The sequence below is a fragment of the Macrosteles quadrilineatus genome, unplaced genomic scaffold (genome assembly GCF_028750875.1).
Source record: "Macrosteles quadrilineatus isolate MER2022 unplaced genomic scaffold, UCM_ALF_1.0 Scaffold_2__2_contigs__length_208266976, whole genome shotgun sequence".
In the NCBI taxonomy this organism is placed as follows: domain Eukaryota; kingdom Metazoa; phylum Arthropoda; class Insecta; order Hemiptera; family Cicadellidae; genus Macrosteles; species Macrosteles quadrilineatus.
Window position 1 is genome coordinate 129,667,762 of NW_026542595.1, and position 27,671 is coordinate 129,695,432.

General features: G+C 35.5%; 1 protein-coding gene across 2 annotated transcripts in view; it reads right to left on the reverse strand.

Annotated features, from left to right (window-relative positions):
* Nucleotides 1-24,091, reverse strand: part of LOC128986905 (insulin-like peptide receptor) — a 29,132-nt gene extending 5,041 nt beyond the window's left edge. The window contains exons 1-4 of one of the 2 annotated variants that reach the window (XM_054407511.1): nucleotides 23,985-24,091; nucleotides 12,056-12,612; nucleotides 1,853-2,004; nucleotides 1,418-1,551 (exon numbers count right to left, since the gene is read on the reverse strand). In XM_054407511.1, the coding sequence (XP_054263486.1) occupies nucleotides 1,418-1,551; nucleotides 1,853-2,004; nucleotides 12,056-12,464 (695 nt within the window). In that variant the 5' untranslated portion in view covers nucleotides 12,465-12,612; nucleotides 23,985-24,091. Of the gene's footprint in view, nucleotides 1-1,417; nucleotides 1,552-1,852; nucleotides 2,005-12,055; nucleotides 12,613-23,933 lie in introns of both variants that reach the window. The other variant, XM_054407512.1, reaches the window with a different exon arrangement.
* Between the last annotated feature and the right edge of the window lie 3,580 nt (nucleotides 24,092-27,671).

Genomic DNA, 27,671 nt, shown 5'->3' on the forward strand with positions numbered 1-27,671 from the left:
TAACATGGGGAACTACAGAGCCACTGGGGCGGTGGAAGGATTTTTGAGATAAGATTATGCCCATATGTTAATCTGTAATGTGAGCTATCATCATGCCAAATTTCAGCCCAATTTGTCTAGTAGTTAATGCGTGATTGATTAACACACACACAAACTCACAAACTTTCAGATTTATAATATTAGTAAGATTATCTTATTTAAAAAAAAAATACTTTATAATGGTATCTGCCAAACATGAGCTACAGTAATAAAATAACACCCAACGCATAACTATAAAAAAAATGCAGATTAACTCCTTTAGTTATAGATGTTCACCTGAAATGTGGACATCCTCTTTAAATTATGAGTAGCCTATGTTGTGTCAAAAATCATCATAGAGCGCGCCGACTGAAAATACGTGAGCTTGACTTACTTTATTGAAATTATTTCATTCTTTTTAGAGCGTTTTAAGTCGGTTGTATTTATTTTAATAAAAATTAACTATATGAAATGTATTTTGTGCACACAGTTATAGATTGTAAGATGAGAGAGATTCAAATACAATAAAACTACAGCTCTAGACTCTTTGAATGGAAAAAGCTTTTAAACTTCTGCCATTGGTTGACAAAAAGAATAGGTTTTGTTTTTTCAGGCATTTGAAAACCTCATTTAAGATCTGTACTTATCAACTTCAAGTTGAAACCTGGCTTGCAGACTATTAATTACCATTTTTGCACACTTTGTAACTTACAAGAAAGAGAATATGCTTTTCACTTTATATCTCTATGTCCCATTTTAAACACGAAAAGGAAGTTTTATTTTGGCTGTTAGATTTTGACACAGGATCAATAGAGGTTTTGAATGGTAGACATTAGTGGGCGCTAAGTAATTATTTAAAAGAGGCTTCGTCAAAAAGAAGGGAGTTTATTCAAGAATTATTTTTTTATCGTTTTCCAGATTTTATTAGTAAACAAATTTAAAGTATTTATAAAGAATTGCTTAATAAAGTCTTAATTTTTAAAATTTTTATTTTTGATAACAATTTTTATATTGTATGTAAAAATCAAAATGTATTGCTTTGTTTTCTTAATCGGTTTTGCCAGTACAGTTTACTTTGTGTAGTTTTATTATTACTGATTGATATTTATTTTAAGTGCTGACCAGGTCCACCAGTCACAAGAGACGGTCTTAATGATCATTGTTGTATGTGGTGCTAAGAATGTCAATTGTACAGGCTTATTTTGTAAAATAAAAGCATTTTTTCATTATGTTGACACTACCAATCAGTGTCACAAACGCACAGGTCTCATGAAATTCAACTAAATGCATGGGTAGGACTCAGCTAATCTCTTCATAGCTAAGTATCAGATGATTCCTACCTTACTGAATACTGTTCGGCAATAGCGAGTACTCTGCTGGGATTTTTATTTGTACTTACGTTCCATGAGGACAGTTCTCTACACATTCCCCATCATGAGTGAGAACCCTTCTACAGGAGTGACAGCCTCTAGGTCCAGGAGCAGAACATCCACCCACACACAGGTGATAACAGTGGGGTGACTCTGGCTGGATCTGACATAACATCAATGGTTAGTTCGTTAACATTAGATTTTTATTGCCGTAATACTCCAAATGGTACTCCCTAATAAAATAGAAACAGTAATAAGTTTACAGATGGAGCGATCAGGTCTAGTGCTAGAACGGTGGACTAGGTCCTTGAGGTAACGGATTAAAATCCTGCCAATCACTAATGAATTTTATTTTAAAGCCACTACCTCTAGGCTTAGAAGTGATGGAAAAAGACGATTCTGAGCAATAGCCTATCGTCCTATATTGAGAAGTTGGGACTTAAGTTTGTTGGATGTTGACTAACCTGGCACTCGGTTCGGCTCCAGCACAGCCCGTGGGGACATTCAGCCTGGCAGCCTGGACAATCACTGGGGTCTTTGTTCTTGGCCACATAGTTCTTGATAGGGTCCCACTTGGCTATCAGCTCCCAGTTGATGGTGTTCACGTAACAAAGACCTGAAAAATAAATATTGTGTCAAACACAGATTAAAAACTTGCTGACCATATTATGTAGGCGCTTGGCAACGAGATGGAAAGACCCAGACAGATTTTGTGGATAACAAAATAGCTATGTAGCAAATATTTCACTTAAAAATTACTCCTGAAGTGTAAGTATGGCCAATGGCCTATATGTCTTAACTAGGTGACAAAGCATATCCATGCAAGAAATAAGAATGCAAATGCGTTAAACTATAGAATTTGTAGAATTTGAATATACATTTCCCTCTAGCTTTTCTTGTGAAATTTTAAACTTTAATTAAATTTCTTAAAAAATAAAGCCCCTTTACAGGCAGAAAACCCAAGCAATCAGGTGTTAGCAACAGTTGCTAAGAGGGTGGTTTAAAGAGAATATAGTATGAGTTTTGAAATGAATTTGTACTCATAGCTAACTAAGGTAAAAGTTTTCCAACACCAGAATTGCAACTAGGTTTTTGTTTACAGTATTAATATGTGACAACTGAAAAATCTTACTTCAGTAGTAAGAAAATCTAATAAAAAACTAATTTAATACGACTGAAGGCCTTCAAAAACCATCAAAACCCCATTTTAAAAAATAACATTTAACAATAAAACTGAAAATCACATCACAACCAAGCTGTTTTCTTTCATCTTCAACCATGAGGTAGAATTATCATTGGCTGTTGTGGCCATTTTAGTTTAAACGGGAAACAGTAATTTGTATGGTTAGAAAGTAAATTTATTCTTTAGAGATTGCTGCATTTTCAAAGATTATGAGGTTGAAGTATAAGCAGGCACTATTATACAGTTGGTGTCTGTATTTGTGAATTATACTTGCTAACAATCTCAGCTGCCTGGATATACATGACTTAGAATAGATCTCTGAAGGTCACAGGATGGATTTGTGTGAGGGAGGGAGGTGATAGAGAAGTAAGAGGTAGAGGCATTGTGGGCTGACATTGCTGGCTTGAGACCCACAAAATATAATACATGACGAGGCAATGAGAACATCCCAATTTATTTAAACATTTAAACTGTTATTTAAACTGGACTATTAGTGCGGTGCAATTAGACCTAAACTGAGAAATCAAAAAAAAAGTTTCAAACTAGCTCAAATTGTTGAATACGCTTCCCTCACTTTGTAAAAAAAAGTTACACTGATTTGAGTGTCGGGTTTGGGGGGGAGGGGGTGAAAATATGACTTTTTTACTTTTTCGTAAATACCTCAAAAATGGTGCGTTTTTCTCAAAATATAATAAATTAAAAACTACATTAAATTTAGAAAAAATAATACCATATAATATCTATGTACTATGAACGGTTCAGGAGATATGGGGGGGGGTTAAGTGTGATTTTTTCTTAAAATTAAAAAAAAATAGTTTTCTATATGGAGGAAAAACCATGGACACCCATAAAAAAAGTTTCTAATAAGTGCCAAATTGTTCAATAGACCTCCCTTAATATGTGTAAAAAGTTACATTGATTTGAGTGTCGGATTTGGGAAGGATGGTTTAAAAAAAAGGAGGGAATGAGATTTTTTAAATATTTTACAAATATTTTGAAAACGGTACGTTTTTATTGACGTATAATAAACTACAAAAGTAATTTACATTAAATTTTAAACAAGATGATACCATACTATACCTATCTACTATGACCGCAAACCTGCTGACTAAGCAAATTTCTATTTGTCTGAATTGATTTTCAATTAAAATATATTTTAATCACATTAGGTTTAATGAGTACCTTGGTTTGCTACTACAAGGAAACTTATAAAGTGTGTTTTTAGTAAAACATTAATAGCTTAGTATAAAATAAATAAATTTGCCAAGTTTGATCCAAATATATCAAACAAGCAAACTACAACATTTTACAATATTCACCATAAGAATAACATAATAATTTTAAATTTACAATTTTTTGTAAATTATTTGTTGTTTTTTTTTTAGCTCTTTAAAAAGGTCTTGAGAGAAATTGGGAAATGTTGTGTTTTGAGGGTTATAGTAGTATGTTTTCTGTGGTTTTAAGGGATAAGATTCTGTTGTGTTTTCAACACCATTGGCCTTTAATCTTTTCTGTAAAGGAACAATCAACCCCTGTTCTTGTACCTAATTTTGTATTTGGCAAAGTCCCTTATGTAGGCTTCAAATCACACACACACTGCACTAACAACCCAAAATAATACACTAAATGTTGCCAGATTTTTTTAGTTTTTCTTGCCTCTATTTTAGATTTTGCAGGCCCTTAACTAATGGATATTAACAATCAATGATAATCAAATTTGGGTAATTTGACAGATACAAATCTTTAACTCTATCTCAACAAAGATCAGCATAAGAATGTATTTTTTATCAACACATACTGAACAGTTATTAATATGTTGATAACAAAGCTGTATAGTTTTTCATGTAATATCTCTTAATTCTGTTTTTAATGATTTTATTTATATACAAAAATTAGTAATGATATTAAGTTTTGTTCCCAATCTTAAAAGTGTGCTCACATCCATTGCACATTTAGACATAAAACTACAAGAAAATTTGTAAATTAAAAAACATTTATGAACAAAAATTGATGATAAATAAAAACAATCCAAAGTATTAAGATATATTAATAGTAGTGAAAAATATATACTGTACAGGGTGTCCAAAGAGAGGTGTCTCAAATTGATTACGGAAAAACGGCTAAACCTACAAGGATGAAATAAAAATTTTTCGTACTAAATTGACTCCAAGGAATAATGTAAAAATATTTTAAACTTTTTTCAAATACAGGGTGTGCCAAAAACTGAGGGTCACTAGTTCGAATCTTGGAATTTTCAAATGTAAACATGTGTCATGTTATACACCATTTTAAAGGTATTTAATAGGCAGACATTTTGGCAAAAACAGAAATTAATTATCTTTTTCCGTTTCAAAATGGCGGCAGTTTTTTTTTAAATCTATTTTTTTAATACTCTGTGTTCCCTATACCAATGTATTTAGTCCTTCTCCGGTTGAATTTTCTTACTCGTTATGAAATTAGCTTTACTGTGATATGCGACAAGTAACGGTTTTTTTAAATATATTTTTGAAAATTTTCAAATGCTTATTGTTCAACATTTTCAAATAGCAACATATATAAAGTGGCACATCATTTTATAGTTTTTTAATTCCTAACGAACTTTGTAATTTACGAAGGCTATACTTCGGTATAGGCACTTTAGTTTTTAAAAAAGATAAGCATAAAAAAGCCTAATTTTCCTGATATGCAAATGCATGTTATTTGGTTTGAGTGGTTTAAAACTAAATGAAATGGGCCATTGTATGAAAATCCCAAGATAACGATGCATTGTGACCCTCAGTTTTTGGCACACACTGTATTTGAAAAAAGTTTAAAAATATTTTTACATTATTCCTTGGAGTCAATTTAGTACGGAAAATATTTAATTTCATCCTTGCTAGGTTTAGCCGTTTTTCCGTAATCAATTTGAGAAACCTCTCGTGAGAAACCCTGTATATTTAAATAAACTATTAAACTTTAGTTCATAATTTAATAACAAGGTAAATTTGAGATATATAAAATGTTAACATTTTATATTAAATGTCATTATTGGCCTAAATTTAAGGTGATACAAACTTATCCTAGTTAACAATGCTTAGTCGAGAGTAAACTACAATCGGACCGGTAAACAGCCTAAAAACAACTCATTGTTTCCGTTTCCTTCTGGTTTGTTACTTCCGACTTCTACAGCACTCGTTGGACCGGACTAATAAGCATCTAGCTGGTGAATCCTGGTCAAAACAAGGTAGGACAACCTATTTGGAAGGAACGATTGTCTGACCGTTCTAAATCTCGAGGAAGATTGATTTAGTCTTAAAAGTTATATGTTTCGTACAATTATGATCATGGAATAAAGAGTGTATCACTATTCTGAGCTTTTGTTAAGCAATTTGATATAAGGTTTAGAAGCATAGATGTCCAATCATTACTCATAGGTATTTAACAAATTTTGAAAGTATTACAAATATAACCACACACAACGATTTATTTGTTGGTTGTCTTTTGATTTCAGTGCCAAAAACAATTTTGCCACAAGCGTTCTAAAAGCCCGCGGAACCCCTTATTTAAATCGGATACGTATTCGCCCGACAGCTTTTCAAAACAATCTTTTTACGATTGATTAAAAAACAATCTAATAATAGATTGTTGCACTCGATCAGTACCGGGCATGAAACGCACTTAAAATAAGCTTGAAGTTACAACATTACAGCTCCGGTGCAAACCCATGACAAATCAATGACAGTAATTTTCTTTGACTGTAAGAATACAACCCTCAGGTAAAATAATGCACATACTGTCTAAGCTAAGATTATTTGCCGTGCAATTTTGCTAGTAGAGAATGTGCAATCCACTTTTATAGACAATTTTATGAGATCTTTGGCAGTCGTTACCAAAAATACTATCGTACCACTGAGCGAAGTAGGTTTTAATATAGAGTACACTAAAAACAATCAAATTAAATGTCTTACTCTTTGGCAAACGTTATCGTTTGTAACGAAAGGCTAAATGAGCGTCGACAGTTGCATACAAATATTTACCACGAGAGGTCAATGACAGCTGTGCAAATGTTTACAATACTGTGCACTGTGCAGTTAGTGCAGAAGTCTATCTTCTCTGTCTGGTCTATTTATAGAACTCCCTTTCCCACGACATAGTTGTGCGGACCGATACAGCACCTGTTATTACAGAGATTAAGTAATATAAAATTGTGTTAGTTTATTCTATGCTTGTAGGGTGTTAAGTTACAAAAAATATTTACTATGACATCGAGGCTGCTTTAAGCGTCAAATTTAATGTCTTGAATGCTTTCTCGTATTAAATCTGAAGGAAACTACTGTCTCATTATGAAATCTTGTTTGTCGTTTCGTCATTTTGTCAATCCTATTCAAACAATCAGCTGTTTTTACATTGTTAATAATTTGTTGTAAACTACAAATGTATCTAATGAAGTTTGATAAATATCGTTGGATCGTGATAACATAGACATCAAGAATTAAATATAGACTGTCAGCCGTGCTGTGGTTACCATGGTTACCATAGGTTCTGGCACACACCTCTGGGAGCGCCATGTAGTTACGTAGTGCGTAGGCCGTAACTACATGGCGCTCCCAGTGGTGTGCGCCAGAACCTATGGTAACCATGGTAACCACAGCACGGCTGACAGTCTATATTTAATTATTTTTGTCTATGGTGATAAACACGCACAGATGAAGTTTAAATGCTTAAGTTTCAAGCTGTAAGTTGTTAGTTTTAAGCTGTGTAAGTTTAAAGCTATTGAAGTTTTGAACTCAGTCGGGTAAATTTGAAAAATTGAATTAGGATGTTTCTTTTACTTATAACTCTGATATTAGAATTTTGCTGGTCCAATTCCAAACTAAATTATGAATTCTGGACCCAGGTGCCATAAAAACTGTTGACGGTAGATTGTAGCCGTTCCCTCACAAAACACGTAAATATGCCAATGACGTAGATACAAATTAGGAAACACAAATAAGAACAAATTAACTTGTTGGTATTTAGAATCAGAAGTTATTCTAGCTACAAGTAGCCTACTGAATAACTTATACCATAGATTGAACATAATCGTTATACACTATAATTATTTCAAAACAATCCCGTACCAAATCCTACAAAAATAATATAGGCTATCGCAGTACAATTTTAAAACCAGCCATTTTGTTAAAAATTTAGGCTTTTTATAAAACTCCGCCTTATTGTAGAAAATATTCCGTAATTCCGTATTTGGCTAAACAAATTAATACAAAACGGCTGAGATGGTTCAGCCTTTTGCTGTTGTGGGATTTCATCTAAAAAACTTGATCGCCACCAGCCGTTTTGTAATATGGCTCGATTTGATGTATTTGTGTAAAATGGCTGTTTTCAGCCTTTCAATTGAAAAAACAATACAAACTACAATAATCCTGAATGAACACGCCGTTTTACAAAACTCCTAGAACTTTACAGTCAAAAGTAACGATTTTTTAGGGAGCGGTTTATAATAAGTCTAAATTTTTTACAAAACGTATTTTACAGTTGTATTGTGGCATATATCGAAATAACATAATATTTTCTCATTAAAAGCTTGTGTAAAAAACAGCAGATGTAATAGACACAATTACGTATGTACGTCATCCAATAGAGTAATTACTGTATTAATGAACGTATCATACGCGTTCCACGTTGAAGAAGTTCGATGAAACTTGTTTGCCAAACGATGTCAAGTGAAGGCAACTATTTATGAACGACACGAGCAGAATAATAATCTACATAACTTAAACGATTACGGGAGTGGAAATTCGCGAAGCAAAAAAAAGGAAAGTCAAACTTGGTTTGACAACTACTAAGAGAAAAACTCATCTTTATGTTCCTTTATCTGTGCTGATCAACAAAGTGTTCAGCATTTCTTTTGTTAACTTCTGTGCAGTGTGCCAATATATGGCAAATATTGACTAATTCTACTATGATATCTGGTGTCTAAACATGTCGACGAAATATTGGGAATTACATTTGGAACTGTCTACCATTAAGCGTAGTATTATCAGTGAATTCACTACTACCACAGAATTCTGTACGTCTACGCACGCACACTTATATAGTCTCACTTGAGTAGTTAATTTAGATTAATAGTTTAGAGATGTAGTCGGGCTATTTTGTGTACGAGATACTAATTAGTCTGGAAACATTTGACGTCACGTTAAATTATTGCTCGTGTGCAAACCTGAACGTATTTACTTGCACTTTTATAATTTGGGCATATTAGGGCCTTCTGTCGGTACGTCCGCCGAACTCACAGTTTTGTCTGTGTCTGTGATATCACGTTGATAATTTTCATAGTGATGTCGTGGTGATTATTGCGATATCACAATACTCAAGTAATATCGTGGTTATCACTGTAATATTGCAGTGATTATTGTTGTCGGGTCCGTCACCAATGGGAATTATCTACCAGAGATAGTTTTCTGTGATCAACTAATCGTTACTGTGTTAAATCGATGTCGACTCTGACATTACGATAGGCAACAGTGATATCACAAAGAGTAATTCTGTACTAAATTAACTCATGGGCTATTACTACAGTAGCCTACATCACTTTCATCGCTGTATATCAGGATTGCCGTTGTAAATTTGCAATTGCGACAATAATTGCAGTGTAATTCAAGTTTACGTGGCCAGGCTACGATATAGTTTCCGTCCATTTTATGAACCGAAACTAGTTGTCACTAAAGCAACTACGGATTATTATATGCAGGCGCGTTTTGAAAATTATATTGAGGAACTGTAATGATGTTTAGTTATAATAATCCTGTTGTTGAGATGTAATCAAGAAACAGTCAGCAGTTTTAATTAGAGTTACGGATTATAGAAAAGAACAATCATTGCTTCAGTTAAGCTTGAATTAAGATGGTTTGTGGGACACGTGATTAGTTATTGACGTCAACATCTAGTTGCTTTGTAGTTACGATAGTTCTAACCAACCGAACTACCAGTTAATGCGTTGACACCTTGTGAGAAGTGAATACAATGAATACAATACAATGAATACAATGAATTTATTTGGCCAATCAACAACAACATTGTTACAGGCTATGTCAATGTACAAGCATAATGTACAAGCATAAAATAAAATAAATATCATGAGTTAAAAATCAAACCAACCAAAAATCGATCAAAACCAACCATGTGAAAAAAAAAAATATGTTCAAGACCATGCACAAAAAGATACAAAGCAAAACAAATGCAAAAAAACAACAGGTTGTTTAGAGGAAAACTTAGGCTACTTAACTAAATACAGTTTCAAAAAACTCTTTAAATTTGAAAAAAAGATTTTCAGTTAGCCAGTCTAATATTACGGTTTGGAAGTTCTTTCTTTCCAGATTTCTCACATGACCAGGAAGGTGATTGAACAGCTTTATTCCTGAAACAGGGTATGACCTAGCTCTTTTATCAGTCCTGGACCGAGGAATGACAAGCTTAGAACTAAACCTAGTGTCATGATTGTGCACTGAACTGGTTACATGTAAGTCATTCATGCTGTTCTTAATACTAACAAGGCATTGGAATATATACATATTTGCAACTGTCAGAATTCTTTGTCTCTTAAACAATGGCTTACTGTGTTCTTTATAGTGAGCATGACAGAGAATCCTTACTGACTTCTTTTGCAGTCGCAGGATCTTTTCGACATTGGGTGAGTGGCCCCACAAAATTAACCCATAGGATATGTGAGGTTGGAAAAATGCAAAGAAGGACATTCTAAGGGTACTCTGTGGCAATTGGTCACTTAGACGTCTTAAAAGATGTACTACTCTACTTAGTTTAGTACAGACTTGGCTTATGTGGTCTTTCCAATTGAGACAGGGGTCAAGGGTTATACCAAGGAGTTTGACAGGCTCTTGGAAAGGAACAATCTGGGAATCACATAGGCTAAATGTTATGTACTGTGTTTTCTCATTATTGAGCACTAATTTATTGTCAACAAACCAATTTGAGGCTGACTCAAAAATCTTCTTAACAGACACCTCTGCTTGTTCACGGGTCGCTTTACATGATATAAGGGAAGTATCATCTGCATACAACATGCAATTACCTTCAAGTCTGGTATAGAGGTCATTGATTGTTACTAAAAATAACAGAGGTCCCATAATGGAACCTTGCGGAACCCCGTGTCTTACAGCTAATGGTTTAGATGTAATACCATTCCAACTTACAACCTGTTGGCGATCACTGAGGTAGGATTTGACCAATCTCAGAGCACTGCCTTCTAGGCCATATTTTCCCAATTTCAGGAGCAAAAATTTCATGTGACACGCAATCAAAAGCGCGAGAGAGGTCACAAAGTATTACGGAGATAGATTTCTTAGACTCAAAAGCATCAACAATTAATTGTACAATAGAATCAACAGCCAATATAGTGGATTTGGCTTTCCTGAAGCCAAATTGACCAGGCACCAGAAGGCTGTGTGCTTCAAGGTGGTCGTACAATTGAGCAAACATAATAGCTTCAAACAGTTTAGAAAATACAGGAATCAACGATATTGGTCGATAACTTGCAACATTGTCACGGGACCCTTTTTTATAGACAGGCACAGTTCTAGAGACTTTTAATGGAGCAGGAAAAATGCCAACTAAAAAGCATACATTAACCAAATGGGCTAGTATAGGTGCCAGTGCCCACACAATGTGTTTCAAAAGATTAGGTGTCATGCCATACACATCTTTACTGTTAGAGAGTTTAAAGCCCATAACAGCATTAATAATGTCTTGGACCGATACATGTTTCCATTCAAAAGTAGGTGCACCATCAGGTATGCTTGACAGGATCACAGGAGAGGATTGCGTTATATTTGGAATGGTTGACAAGATGGACTCAACAGACTCAACAAAGTACGAATTGAATTCATCAGCAGATGCAAAAGACGGATCAAGAATATCAGACTTTGTTTGAGGTCTATTTTGATTTATTAAATTCCAGTGCTTTGATATGCATAAATTGTTTGGGGTGCGAACACAGCAGGAGCCGGGTTGTACGCTGTTCTACGTTTTCAAAGCTTAGAGATTATGAAAAATACTCAGGCATTATTATGAATATTTTTATAAAGATCTATTAGGCTATAAACGTTTTAGCACATGTTAACATCACTTAAAATTCCAAATTATTAATGTTAGAATATATGTCATAATTCCAAAACATGAACCAGTATGGCTACATTGGAACTAATTGGAAATTCTGTTCAGGATGCACCAAAGATCTCATGTAAAGGCGCTATTTAAAAAAATATGCCTACTTTTCAAAGGATTTAGAGTAACCCCAACAAAGTAAACCCACTGAACTGTATCCACTCTGAAACATCCAAACTTACCCTTACCTTGAAGAATTATAGTTGTCAATCATTGGAGGAATTCCCCAATCCCAAAGTTCCTTAAGATAAAAAGATAAACGGGATCGATACTTCTGAGCAGTTGTAGAACCCTAATGACTCAAACTATAAACTACTCTAATACTTACTAGGATTCTTCGTGATTATAACGGAGCCTCTGGATATTTCCTGCAGACTCGCCAGACCGACCTCCTGGAGGCTGAACATCTCGTGGATGACGAGGCCGTAGTCGATGAAGAGACTGGAGCCGCCGATCCTCACCAGGTTGGGGAACAGCTTCCCCAGGTTCCTCAGACCCTTGACTCTGTAGAACAGGAGGTACTGGGTGATCTCTCTCAACTCAGGAAGACTCCAGGGCTCAAAGTCCTGCTCGGTGGCTCTTTCAATCAGCACTATCTGTACATATCCTTCCACCACGGTGCAATTGGCCAGCTTCTCCAGGTTGGACACATCGTTGCGGATGTTGATACTATGGCAGATTCGGCCGCTAGAAGAACGCAGGAGACCCAGAAGGACGAAGAGGAGATTCACATTCATCTTTGCCCTTTCAAAATCCAACCTCGAAAGTCCTCACGGAAAAGTTCAAAAGACATTGCGACCAAAGAGAGATTTTTACGGTTTGTTAATCGACAGTTAAAGCATTGATGTTACGACTTCAACAAAATCCGCTTTGTTTATTTATAACCTAAAAAGAAAAGAAACATTAAAATGTACAAAGGTTAAATTAGTTACTGATAATCTAGTTTTGGCAACGCTTCTACGTATTTCTGAACAGATTTTTTATAGTACACCCTAGCGTGTCTGTGCAATAAACTAAATCACAGTACAAAAGTAAACAAGTTAAATTGTGTTTACTTGTATACAAATGTTAGTTTTTTATCGTTAAAATACCTTGCCCAAGAACCAATACAATCTTTCATTTTTGGTAAAATAAAATTACACATAAAAAATTAGTTAGATTACACAAAGGCACGGAGATTTTCAATCGTATGGATCCAAGTAACAGCGTTTGAAGTTTTACCTTATTAGACACGAAAAAGATCAAAATTCAGGCTGCTAGGTGACTCAGTAGGATAAACTAAATCGATTTCAAACTTAACCCTATAATATACGCTAATAGCAAAGTTATTTTTCCAGGCTCAAAAAATTGTGTTTGAAAAAACCCTTTAGTTGTTCAGGAATATTTCAAAATAGAAAGTAAATAGATTTCACCAAGATTGGCAAAATAACATAATATACATATGCTATCAGGTACCGTCACGAAATCGAAAACTCACCAACGAAATATTTCTTAAACTTTAAGTTTAGAACGTCAAGTTGTTCGCGAAAATACAGTACAATATCACAGACATGTTCTCCTTTCAGGATCACTTCCTGCCTACAGGAGTTGTAATACAAACCCTAACACCAATAGAAGTTCGCGATCCTAAAATACAATTTAAGGACAATTCCTATTTACACGAGTTCTTATCGACGCAAAAGCCAATGGACATAAGGTTCTACGGGTCTCTAATGAATGCACATCTTATATTTACAAATCATGTTTATTTTGTCTGATTGCAGCAACACCAACGTCAATGGAACAATGGAAGTTCATGAGGAACTTCAAACCACGACATTAAAATACCATCCAAAGACACCTGCTACCTACAAAGATTCTTCTTTTTGTAGCTAAGAAACTTCCCTGACGAAATATCACCATCATCCCTACATCATCAGAGGTTCATTTCTTGCCTTATTGCAACAACACCAAACATCAACAGGAACTTCAAACAACGACACAAAAACATTAACCAAAGTCACCTCCTACTTACAAAGATTCTTATTCATGAAGCAGATTTCTCTGACAATATGTCACCTTTATCCCTACATCAATTATCAATTATCAATTATTTAAGATGGGGACGCCACTATGTGCGTATTTTAACCCAAATATGAGTGAAGGATGAGTGTAGGATGAGTGGCGCGATCTTGTAGTCTTGATAGTGACTAAGGCCGACATGTTCCTTAGACACAGCTGTTAATTAATAGCCCATACAGCTAATGGCAACTAAGGGACCTACAGTTTATAGTGGAATCCGAACCACATTATTTTTTTCCTTGCAATTTACGAATTGGTCTAATTATCAGGATAGTACTGCGTATAGTCGTAGTACTCACTAGTGCGGTTAATCCACACCAGGGAGCATCGCATCCACAGTGCATCCCTATAAATATCCACAATTCATGATTATAATGTCCATCTCTAGTCTCACTGCAACACCACCAAACATCTACAGGAACTTCAAACCACGACACTAAAACACCAAACACAGACACCTCCTACTTACAAAGATGCTTCCCAAAGCCAAGAGACTTTCCTGACGAAATGTCACCATCATCCCCACATCATATGATCATCCCTTCAACATTGCAACAACACCAAACATCAACAGGAACTTCAAACCACGACACTAAAACACCAAACACAGACACCTCCTACTTACAAAGATCCTTCCCAAAGCCAAGAGACTTTCCTGACGAAATATCACCATCATCCCCACATCATATAATCATCCCTTCAACATTGCAACAACACCAAACATCAATAGGAACTTCAAACCACGACACTAAAACACCAAACACAGACACCTCCTACTTACAATGATCCTTCCCAAAGCCAAGAGACTTTCCTGACGAAATATCACCATCATCCCCACATCATATAATCATCCCTTCAACATTGCAACAACACCAAACATCAATAGGAACTTCAAACCACGACATAACACCAAACACAGACACCTCCTACTTACAAAGATCCTTCCCAAAGCCAAGAGACTTTCCTGACGAAATATCACCATCATCTCCACATCATATGCTCATCCCTTCATCATTGCAACAACACCAAACATCAATAGGAACTTCAAACCACGACAGTTAAACACCAACCAAAGACACCTCCTACTTACAATGATCCTTCCCAAAGCCAAGAGACTTTCTCTGACGAAATGTCACCTTCATCCCCACATCATATAATCATCCCTTCATCATTGCAACAACTACAAACATCAACAGGAACTTCAAACCACGACACTAAAACACCAAACACAGACACCTCCTACTTACAAAGATCCTTCCCAAAGCCAAGAGACTTTCTCTGACGAAATGTCACCATCATCCCCACATCACATGATCATCCCTTCATCATTGCAACAACACCAAACACAAACATGAACTTCAAACCACGCCTTCTTCTTGAAGCCAACAGATTTTCTGGCGAAATTTCAACCTGACACCCACATCAAATGTTCATCTCTTGCATGTACAACACTAAACATCAACAGCAACTTCAAACCACGACACTAAATTGCCAACCAAAGACACCACCAATTTATAAAGTTTCTTCTTCTTGAAGCCAAGAGACTTGCCTGACTAAATGTCATCTTCATCCCCACATCACCTGTTCATCTCTTGTATGTGCAACACCAAACACCAACATGAAGTCCACAACTAGGATACTTTACATCCAGAAACACCTACTTACAGGGGTTCTTCTCGATGCGAACCGCTCCACGCACGACACTAGCGAGAGAGTGCAGACCTAGCTCTTGCAGCTGGAACATCTCGTACACCACGAGGGCGTAGTCCTCGAACAACCTGTGGCCTCCGATCACCTCCAGGTTGGGAAACACCCTCCCGATCGTCCGCAGTCCGTTGACCCGGTAGAACATGAGGTAGTCAGTGATCTCCCGGAGCTCGGGGAGGGTGAGGTTCTCAAAGTCCGCTTCGACAGCTCTCTCCATCAGCACGATCCTGACGTAGCCTTCCACGACACGACATCCCCTCAGGAGGTCGAGGGAGACGAGGTTGTTTCTGAGGTCGATGCTGGGGCAGATTCGAGATGAGGCGGTGGTCCAGAAGACTGAGATGATGAATGAGATGAGATGCATGATATGAGATGAAGCTCGTCTAGGGAAAAATGATTTGGTATTAGTGGAGGTGAGGTGATGGGTTTCTAGCGACTAGGAGGGAGATGAAGTATATAACATTTTAAGTTGATGACACTTGAGGAACCAGTGGTTGTGGTAGTAGGCATACAGTATTCTCCAGAGGACAAATAGTAGGCATTGGCTATACGAGTAAAATAATGCATGGTTATTATCTGTTTAGGACCAATTATAAAGTAATATTGCCTTAAGTAACCGAGATGCAAACTGCAATTGTACCATATTACTCTTGTTTACCAAAATCAAAATATTTTTTTTAATCACAGACATTACTTTAAGTGAACAGTTTGCCAGGACAACAACCTGTTATAAAAATTAGCAATCACCTAGTATAATATATATATAATAAAGTTTTATATATATATATGGTATATATTATACCTCGGGGTGCTAAAAATATAAAAATTAGAACAACCTAAGGCCCAAAAATTAAAATTTGAAACAGCAAAATTGTGATAAAAATTTAAAGGAGGATTTAGGACAAAGATCAAAAATGATCGGGACAAGTAGACACTGTGTGATAATCCAGGAAAGAGGAGGAGTATGCAACAGCTGATTTGTTTTCACACAGAACAACAAACATAAATTACAACACCGAAACACAAATAACACAACATTTTTAATGATGAACATGAACAAACAAAAACACTGATTTTAAATCGTTGATCTAGCCTATGTAGATGACAAACAATTAATGTAATTCCTAATCAAATAGATTTCATCGACACACCTGTTTACAATGTATTCGAGTGACAACATTGGATAACATTGGAGTGTGATAATCCAGGAAAGAGGAGGAGTATGTAACAGCTGATTTGTTGACGGAAGTTTACAATGTATTCGAGTGGCAACATTGGATAACATTGGAGTGTGATAATCCAGGAAAGAGGAGGAGTATGCAACAGCTGATTTGTTGACGGAAGTTTACAATGTATTCGAGTGACAACATTGGATAACATTGGAGTGTGATAATCCAGGAAAGAGGAGGAGTATGCAACAGCTGATTTGTTGACGGAAGTTTACAATGTATTCGAGTGACAACATTGGATAACATTGGAGTGTGATAATCCAGGAAAGAGGAGGAGTATGCAACAGCTGATTTGTTGACGGAAGTTTACAATGTATTCGAGTGACAACATTGGATAACATTGGAGTGTGATAATCCAGGAAAGAGGAGGAGTATGCAACAGCTGATTTGTTGACGGAAGTTTACAATGTATTCGAGAGCTCTCGAGATTTAAAGATAAAACACTCGAAAATTGATAAGTCTGGCGAACTTTTATCACTACTATGTTGACCTCATCAAGTCAATTGTTCGCATCGCCAGCGTCCAAATACGCATCTCCTAGTTATGTACATTTTCTGCTTGTAGAAACCTTGTTGTTTTAGACATTGCAATAAAAGTAGAATTAAAAATGGTCATTTTGGTTGGTAATCCGGAAAAACAATGTTAGTTGCCGCGTCACTTGTGTAAATTCGACTAATTTCTAAATTAAATTATATGACAAAGTATTCTTGGCCTCAGGCGACGTTAATGCGTAAAGAATTCGGACACCATTGATTCGAAACGTCAATTTCAGTAATACAGTGGAACCTTGATAAGAAGACCCTCGATAACAAGTCGCCCTTGATAACAAGTGCCATTTTCAAATCCCCTTCAAATTATTTTACCCCTAATCACATGTTATTACAAACCTCGATAAGAAGTCAACCTTAATAACAAGTCTTATTTTACAATCCCCATGAGAGTCTTGTTATCAAGGTTCTACTGTATATGCCCCATTTCCACATATAAGATAGATTATGTTATGTAGCCACACTTTTTCCAGCATAAACAATTTTCTTATACAAAGACAGACTCTGTTCTTTTACATTAACAAGCAGAAACTATTGTACAATGGAACGTCAGAAGCAACAACTAGCAGATGATAGGATATAAAATACTAACTTGATAGTGTAAAACCTAAAATGGTCTAGATTAAAATTAATAAAAGCAATTTTGCTGTAATTTCGATAACATTCAATAGTTACAACTTCTCTAGGGCCAATTGTAAGACAGGGTGTTACAACCAACGATCACATAAGACCAACTTGGCCTTATGTGATCGTTGGTTACAACCGCAAACACACCCAATTGTTGAATAGGCGAAAAATTGTTTATACTAAACAGGTGGAGTTTTTGTTTGCCTTGATTAAAACAGCTGTTTATGCCAACAATAGAAATGGCATGGTTTAAAGTTATTTTTTTAAATGGTTTTGTATTTTTGTTGCTTTATTAACTACGATAGTCCTATTTATTTCTACTATATAAAGCAAATAAATCGTTTTGCGTGACGTAAGCCTATTGTAGTGAGTCATTTTTTACTTTTAAACGAAACTTACTAATTCAAGGTACCTATTGTATACAGTTACAACAGCTCCAAAGCTCCGGTTAAAAAAATCTCCGACACACGAAACTACAATACTACTACTGTACTTGTCTTGCTTCGTAGTAGCAATTAAAACAGTGTACAAGTGCGTCACTGTATATCAAGTGGCCAAAAACAAAACATAACCAAAGCAAAGCAAACATTATCAACATGTCCTCCAAACTCCATTGTTGGCCCAGAAAATATACCTCATTAGCTTGCGCCGTTTTTTAAACGCAGTTGTTTGTGATAGTTATGTGTTGAGGCGTTTTTAACGGATTGTGAGCAACGGTTTTCGCTACCATGCGCGCTTTAATAGTTCTACGGTAGTACTATATTTTATTTTTAATCGTTTGCCACAAACAAATCTGTCATGAAATTCCGATTGACCGGAAACATAATCGATGGAAATTTAAGGAATCACGTAGACACGTAGACCTATGAAGTGCCGTCAAAACAAAGTTCTAGATCTAGAATCAGATTTTACAAACAAGTTCCCGGTCAACGACCTTGGTCTTGGATTGTTCGATTGTTGGTCTCTCATGATCAGAGTAGGTATGCATTCATTGATTCCGAATATCAATTAACTAAACAATTATAAATTAATATTTTAGGCCTACCTAAGTACAACACGCTTTGTGTTGTTTGAGCAATATTTCGAAATTGCAAAGGCCAGTCAATGATACTTTAGGCATATATATTTTTGATTAGGCATTTGTTTTCCACATTAGGCCTACCTACTTCAGGTTAGTATTAGAGGGAGTCACGGTATTACCATACTTAAATTAAAATGAATCGGTGATTGGTGGGATTTGAACCCAGCACTCCAAGGACCGAAGTTCCGAGCTCTATTCAATGCTCTCACTCTGATCAACCGTTCAGTGCAAGAAATATGTCATCGCTCATCGTAGCCTACTCAATATAATCCACTAATAGGGTCGATCGGTCACAATACTATTATATTGCTTAATTTATTGTTGCTAAATTAGCACTTTTGTGATAAGAAACAAACATACCCATGTATTTTGTTGTAAAATGGTGTAACCGTTGAGAGAGGAATAAATAAATAAAAAGGGTCCTTACAAATCGTGTTAACCTAGGCCTATTTAGTTATTTCCAAAGAAGAGTAGTTCACCTAATGTTACACTGAATTATCTAACAGTTTTAAAGGGAGAAAACTTAATTGGAGAAGATCAATATTGATTAGAACAGTTATGTAAACTACTTATTTTATCACTATAAATACGGGATGAACGATAAAGCTTCGCCATATTCTTCGGTTTAAAGGCATATTTTGCTTGGAGCGACTGTAGCGATAGTCGCACAGCGATTATAGCTCAGCTACAATCGCTACGGCGGCCGTTTTGCTTAAGAGCGATTGATTTTCGGTCGCCGCGCGATTTTTCATAGTTAGTTGAATACCAGCCCTGACAATTGTGAAGTCATGAGTGTGTGTTGTAACTTTCAGAAACAATATATAAACTGTGAACAAACGTCATTACATGATGGAAAACATAAATAGAAAAACTGACAAAATCTATACTATTATAAAGAAGAGGTGGTGTCTGTGTGTGTGTTTGTATGAGCTAATCTCAAAAACTACTGGTCGGATCGGGCTGAAATTTGGCATGATGATAGCTCACATTCCCGATTAACATATAGGCATATTTTTATCCCAAAAATCCTTCGGGGCTCCGCCCCAGTGGCTCTGGAGTTTCCCATGTTAACCTTATGAGAAATGGAATTAATGAATCTTAACAGCTGTTTCAATTAAACAAGTTGGTTCTGTTCTATGATGTTCAATAGCAATAAAAGTTACAAGGATTACCAACAGGGTGCAGCACTAGCACTATTATTTCTTTTACATTTATGACAACAGCAAAAGGTGAGTGAGCGTAGCGAACAAACTTCAACCTGGAGGCGAGTGAGCGTAGCGAACGAGCTAACCTGAAGGCAAGTGAGCGTAGCGAACGAGCTAACCTGAAGGAAAGTGAGCGCAGCGAACGAGCTCCAACCTAAAGGTGAGTGAGCGTAGCGAACGAACTTCAAAAAGAACCGAAATTTCTTAAACCATGTCCTCACTCATAACTGCTATAAGCATTTGATACTTATATGCCAACCCCGTACGAAGGACGGGTACTCTGCTAGTTATAAATAAAATAGTATTCATTGTTAAAAAATTATAGCGATATTTTATGTTTGTTAATAAAACTATTTCGCCATATTTTTGGACGATAGTTATACTCGTCCAGATGATTTCCTGTCACCCAAAGGTCAACAAAGCGATAAAGTTCACCTGATGCTCAGATGAACATCGGAACGAAAGTTGTCATTTGTAGGTCGATGGTTGATTCAGGGTCATAGATATACAGGGTGAGTTTTAATTGTCCCCCCCCCCCTAACTTTTTTCTACATTTTTTCAAATATCAATCCCAGACCACTTTCAAACATTGTTGGGTAGTAAGTACTTCATTTTGACAAGGTGGTCATTTCCGGCCGCCATCTTGGATCCGCCATATTGGATGCAAAATATTTTTTTCAAATGTAAAGGTGGGGTTGTGACCCGTTATTTCGAACTAAATTTTTACCCTGATTACAATGCCGCAAACCGTTTTTAAAAATCTTGATTCATTCTAAAGTTATGAGGGCTTTTTAAAACTTGATTTTTAGCCCATTTTAACATTATGCATTTATAAACTAAGACCATAATCTCAAAATAGTGCTAGATAAAGATAAGTATACACTACCAGTAATTATAGACCTATTTTCACTTGGTTATGACTGATGTATTTTTTTCGGCCGCCATCTTGGATCTGCCATTTTGAAATGTGATAAATTATTTTAAATACTGTATGAAGGGGGTGTTGTGACCCATCACTTTGAACTACTTTTTTAAGCTAAACTCAATGCCGCAATCCATTTTTTGTTATCAAGTTTTATTTATGAAATATTGCAATTTTTTTGTTAAAAATGTCAATATTTCAAAATCAAAAAATGAATATGAAAAACGGATCATGGAATTAAGTTCAGCTTAAAAAAGTAGTTCGAAATGATGGGTCACAACACCCCCTTCATATTTAAAATAATTTATCACATTTCAAAATGGCGGATCCAAGATGGCGGCCGAAAAAAATACATCAGTCATAACCAAGTGAAAATAGGTCGACAATTACTGGTAGTGTATACTTATCTTTATCTAGCACTATTTTGGGATTATGGTCTTAGTTTATAAATGCATAATGTAAAAATGGGCTAAAAATCAAGTTTTAAAAAGCCCTCATAACTTTAGAATGAATCAAGATTTTTAAAAACGGTTTGCGGCATTGTAATCAGGGTAAAAATTTAGTTCGAATTAACGGGTCACAACCCCACCTTTACATTTGAAAAAAAAAAATTTTGCATCCAATATGGCGGATCCAAGATGGAGGCCGGAAATGACCACCTTGTCAAAATGAAGTACTTACTACCCAACAATGTTTGGAAGTGGTCTGGGATTGATATTTGAAAAAATGTAGAAAAAAGTTAGGGGGGGGACAATTAAAACTCACCCTGTATAACAACCAACGATCAAATATGATGGTTGATAACAACACCGTTGTTGTTGAGTTGTTATTATAATAATACAACCCTGTTCAGGGCCCGATGGCAATGAATACACAAACTATAGTTTGTGTATTCATTGCCGATGGTCCTACACGCGTGACCGTGTTCGGCGTCCCGTCGTTCTTTAACTGCCAAACAACAAAGAGGTCAGCCGAGACGACACTTCCGTCCCTCTCCTTGTGCACATATGATTTATAACCTAAACACCATGATACCATATCGGCCAATCGGTGCTCACACCAATAGTCGCATTTTGGAGAATTTCCCATCTAGGGATAATCTTTTACCGTAGGTATCATGGTAGAAGACCTGGACCCGGGCCCGATTTACTTTTTCGTTTTGATCTCCCCAGAAGCCAAAAACACTAAAAATCATCCGATAATGATAAAATTTGGTACAAACGTGTAAACCCACTATTTGAACGAGTTTACGAACCAGCATGAACCGATCATGGGAACCCGGGGTTCTGAGGGGGGTTTAAGGGATTTTCTCATTTCGCCCCCTTAAAACATACAATGTTTTATAATTCCTCTCCGATATAAAACCCCATGTTATTCTTATGGAGAATAACTTTTAAAAAACTGTTATAAGAGTTCGGTTGTTTGCTTGTTTATGGATATATCTTGACCAAACTTGGCAAATCCGTTTATTTTATACTAAGCTATTGAAACTTAACTCAAAACACACTTTACTACTCTCACTGTAGAAGCAAACCTAGGTAGGCTACTCATTAAACTATAATGCTATTTAAATATATTTAAGCGAAAGTAAAATCAGAATCAGGCAAATGGAAATTTTCTTAGTCTGCAGGTTTGCTATGGCCAGGGTATTTTACGCATTTCCCTAGTTTCGGTTAAGTACCTACTAAACAAAACCCATGCAAGTTAAACAACAATGCTGTTAAGTACTTAAGTAAACAATGAATCTTTCAATTCTTAAGAACTGAACTGAAATGACTACTTTTAAAAACAGCCGTAGGTTAACAGTTAACGTACCGTAGATTGGAATGATAACGATAACAGAATTGTAGATGTTCAAGGTCATTTAATGATCGACGTAGTACGAACTTCAAATTGCAAGTTGTATCTAGCAAAAGTTGTTAAATTGGGGTATTGGCTCAAGTAAAGAGCGTCTAAGTTTTCAAATACATTGTTGCATTGGTGCATTCTGGTCAATTCTAAAGGTATCAATAATTCTAAAGGTATCAATTATTCTAAAAGTATGGTAGGCTAATTAAAATCTGTTCAGAAATAAACGTAAACGTAACTAATTTAGATGAAATATACGTTTGAAGTTATTGTTGGTGGTGATTGAGTTTAGTTACTTTGTTTTAAAGAGTTTGTAGACATTTTCCACGGCTAACTCAATATAACAAGACTAGGGCAGTACTAAATAACCTCAATCCATCATCCTTCGTGCAAAAAACGTGAGGCTAAACAAAAGCAGAAAAAAAGATACTGAAAAGCAGTTAATGCAAATGAATTCTCGGTCTTCCGGTTAGAGCCTAGAGCTGCATCAATTAGGTATTTTCATTATTTAAACTATCATGTTAATCTCTTTACGAGCCGGGAATATGAGAAAAAAATAAAAAAAAAACTGGCTGGATTAAAAATGTAAACCACGTTCAATAAAACGACACTAGTTTCAATTCAAAACATCAATGCAAATAGTTACACACACAGTTGACTTGGCAAAGTAACCTTCAAGTTAATAGATTATTCTGCTAACATCAAATCACCTAATTTCACAAATGAAATTTTTGTTCTGACCGGAAATAACTATCTGTAGGTTAGGTAGTTAACTTAAGCATTTTTAAGGAAATGACGTAGGCTAGGCCTAGTCTGTGTTTTAAACTTAACACTACATTTTCACCAGAAGCCCTACTAGTTCAGTGCATTAATTAAACAGTAACTAGTAACTAAACGAGTAAAAATGTCAGACCATATTACAAAATTGAATCGTCCAAAATAAACAAAACGAGCATGCAGTTGTTTTAGATATACAACCTTATAATCTTACAATTTAACACAGTATAACTTAACAACATCAAAACTCACTGTATTCACTAAATAAAAACATTCACACGTAGGAAAACACACGCGAACAACAACAAATTCTCAGACCTGACGTGTGCGGTCGGAACGATAGGGTTGCGCGGAATGAAGTCAGATCAAACAAAACAGACGGAAATGCTTGCTTTGCCTTTGATAAACTCACCGGCCGGCGCGCGACACTAGCGACAATGGCGCCCCTTTGTTTACAACGGCGAGACTCGGAACTACAAGTCTGTGCATATTGTTGAACGATGACGTCACCGTCTGTAGCGGCAGCTGTGCGTTTAGCAGTCACCGAGTAACGGATGAATTATATTACTTTATATTTTTTTGGAAATGCAAATGAAATAGTTATTTGTGCAACTAGTGAGAAAAGTGATCAATTGACTCACTCGAGAGAAATCCTTACTCACGAGCCGTAGGCGAGTGAGGAATGGTTTCTCGAGTGAGGCAATTGTACTTTGAACTCGAGTTGCACATTATACTTTTCCTACAGTTACCATAAAACAAATAAATTGGTGAAGAAACATAACCTATTTTTACACAGAAGTGAACTTTTAATATAACATTTAACGTGAAGTGACAAATACAACACAGTACAATAGCTGACCAGCTGATTTACAGCCAGTGCTGCCAACGTATTTCGCGCGCATACGACGTTGCCTGCATGCTACGTGCTCACTTTTTCGTGCCTTCACGTTGAAAATCTGGAGTGAGACAAAGTAATTAGAGTGAGACAATGTTAACATTGTCTCACTGATGAGCGAATTGGCCACTTTGCTTTCTCAAATCAGCGAGAGAACATGTACATTGTTAGGTAACTGTAGGAAAAAAATAATCCTGTGCGATAATTTTCAAAAAGTCACTCATAACTCTTTGATGTAAGCCTATGAGCAAGATTTGAAATATAGCTTAGACCACTTATGTTCAAAAATGTCTTTGTTTTGTAGCACTGTCGTAAAATAAATAAATACAACAGCGAATGAATACATAGAGTATGCCAAGAATGGTTTTGACGTTTGCCCTGTAGTATGTATCGAATGTTTGTCCTTGACTTTAAAAAATCGTAAAATTGTTTTATAAATTCATTCTCAGTATTTGATTATTATTAAAACATTTCTCACTACCTTCAAATTACTTTTAATTGCCACATTAAATTTGTATAAAAGTGGTTTTGTTCAAATTACAACGGGTTAAGTTTCTTGTTCTACGCGTGGAATAAGTATAAACCAAGGTTTATTAAGGTTGTCTGTGGTACAACGCATTGAAAACATTGGATAAATTCTTTTGGATATATCTTTCTAAGTCTAATTTGCCTTTTCTTCCCAAAGTAATTTTTGATTGTACAATAATTTTACCCCATACCCCATAAAGAGCGATAGTTTCTTAATCTTTCTCGCCATACTTTTGGATTATCGTTAGCTATTGATTGTTAATGTTTTCCATTATTGCTACACGACAAATAATCATCCCTTGATGAGTTTTGATTACAGTCAGGTTAGTGAATCTTGTGTAATAGATCAAACATCTGTGATCGTCAGCTTGATATTAAACTCAATATCATGCCTTCAGGGGCCCATTTCATAATAAACAAACTAATTATTAGTAAATCAGCTGATCGCCCAATGCAAATCTAATGGAAATTGCAAGTTACAAGTTGTAACTTGTAGGTAGCTTATTATGAAATGGGCCCCAGGGCTCTCAAACTACAGGACTGTCACATTGACAAGTATAGCAATATTTTTCTTCTTTTGTCGATGGTATTATCAAATGTCTAAAAGGAAAATCGACGTTTAGTTGCAATAGGAGACATGCTAGCATCAAAGAATCCAACTACGTATAAATTTGCTTACGAATTTACTTATCAATTAATTTAATTTATTTATTTATTTGTGTGCAATATGTTTGTATATTTTTTTAGTGTACTAATCTGAATATCTGTATTGTTGGCTTTTTAAATTTAATAACACTAAAAATAAAAAATAAAAACAGATCTAAATATTTATTTTTTCTCCTAGAACCAGCTGATGTACCCGTGCTACAATGGGTTACATAAGGTGCACTACGGTAGTTCAGAATGTCATACTTTTTAGTCTGAACTAAATGCATTTGTTAACAATGCATTAAACCATAGTTTATACTCCTTTTATCTATGATTAAACTGACAAAATTAATTCCAAAGGTCAAATAATTGTACAAAAAACGATGGTTGATGACAGACTAACGATCAAAATAAACAATAGAAGTACTCGGAGGTACATACATTTTCTTAGGTTTATATCATACACGTTTTAGAGACTTATTTTGTAAACTTACTATGTACTTGAATTTCTAGACTTAAGATAAAATCTAATTGATATAAGGCCTGTCTCACTTCCCAGGCTTCACGAAGCGCGATGTATTACTACCAAACCTGGTACAGAAACAAACTCTTAACTTTGTTCATCATTTTCTCTCTTTTTAGTTATTGGTAATTAATTGGTTTTAGGTAGCCCTTATACTAAAACGGCAGAGTGTTGTGTGTGTTGTTGTCGACCAGTGTACGAAATTTGCAGATATTTTTGGTGGTATCAATTTTGCAGTAATTAGATTTAAAATGTATGTGTAACCATTAGCATGGGCCACGGGTGCTGTGAACAGTGTACAGTGAAACACAAGTAATTGTAGATCTACTAGTTTTCAAATTTAACAAAACCGTTTCCTGACAAAAATATACTAAAACATACACTTAAATCCTAACAGTAAGCCCGGTACAACAAAGTTGTCGTCGATTCGGTTTGAAAACAGACAACTCGCGGAAGGTTACGCAGTAATGGGATTCTTGACGACTTTTTGTTTACAGATCGTGTTCTGAAATGAGAAGTGGCTCCTTTTTCTCGATCTACCACTCACCAAGTTTCCATTTATGCTCTCGGCTTTTATTTCTTCATCAGCCAGTAAGTTACTTTGTATCAGTTGGGATTCGTTCTTAGGTTTTAATATTTACTCCTTTTATCTATGGTAACACTTCTCGGTTATTCTTCCGTCTTCAAACTAAATACAGTAGAATAGTTTTGTTGTGTCAAGCAAGAATAGTTTAGTTCAGTTTGATTAAACATTTCGGCATTCAAAATACGTTCAATTCACTTTAGCAACAACCTAAGAGTAAAGTTGAATGAAGTGAATACAAATAAGTCTAAAACGCTAGAAAAGTATACAGGTTTACTGTGTTAACAAGGCGATAAGTATATGAAAGATTAGATTCTGATTCTACACTCCAAACATCAGACCTAATAGGCGGATAGCTATTTTGGTATATATGTTAACTATTTTACAGATCTTAACTAATACCGTGATGCAACAATAGTTTGGTCTGATTCAATTCCAATAACAGTCCCTCTGGTACTTATTTGTGAGTTAATAGAAGATAAATTTACCAAATACGACCTGACATTCTGCTGATCTTATAATCAGTGACCAACAGACGTGAGTTTACTAACCATTATGATTTTCAAATACGGTTTAGCATTGGTTTTAGAAGGTGAGAAATAATCCAACCCATAACTTCAAGCATCTTCAAGACGAAACGAAAGTTTTCAATTAATTCTAACTTTAAAATGTATCCCAAGAAATTTTACTTGGAATTCGCAAACGTAAATACTGATAGAATGCACTGGACTCTGTTTACCATTTTAACAAGCAGTTTCTGAA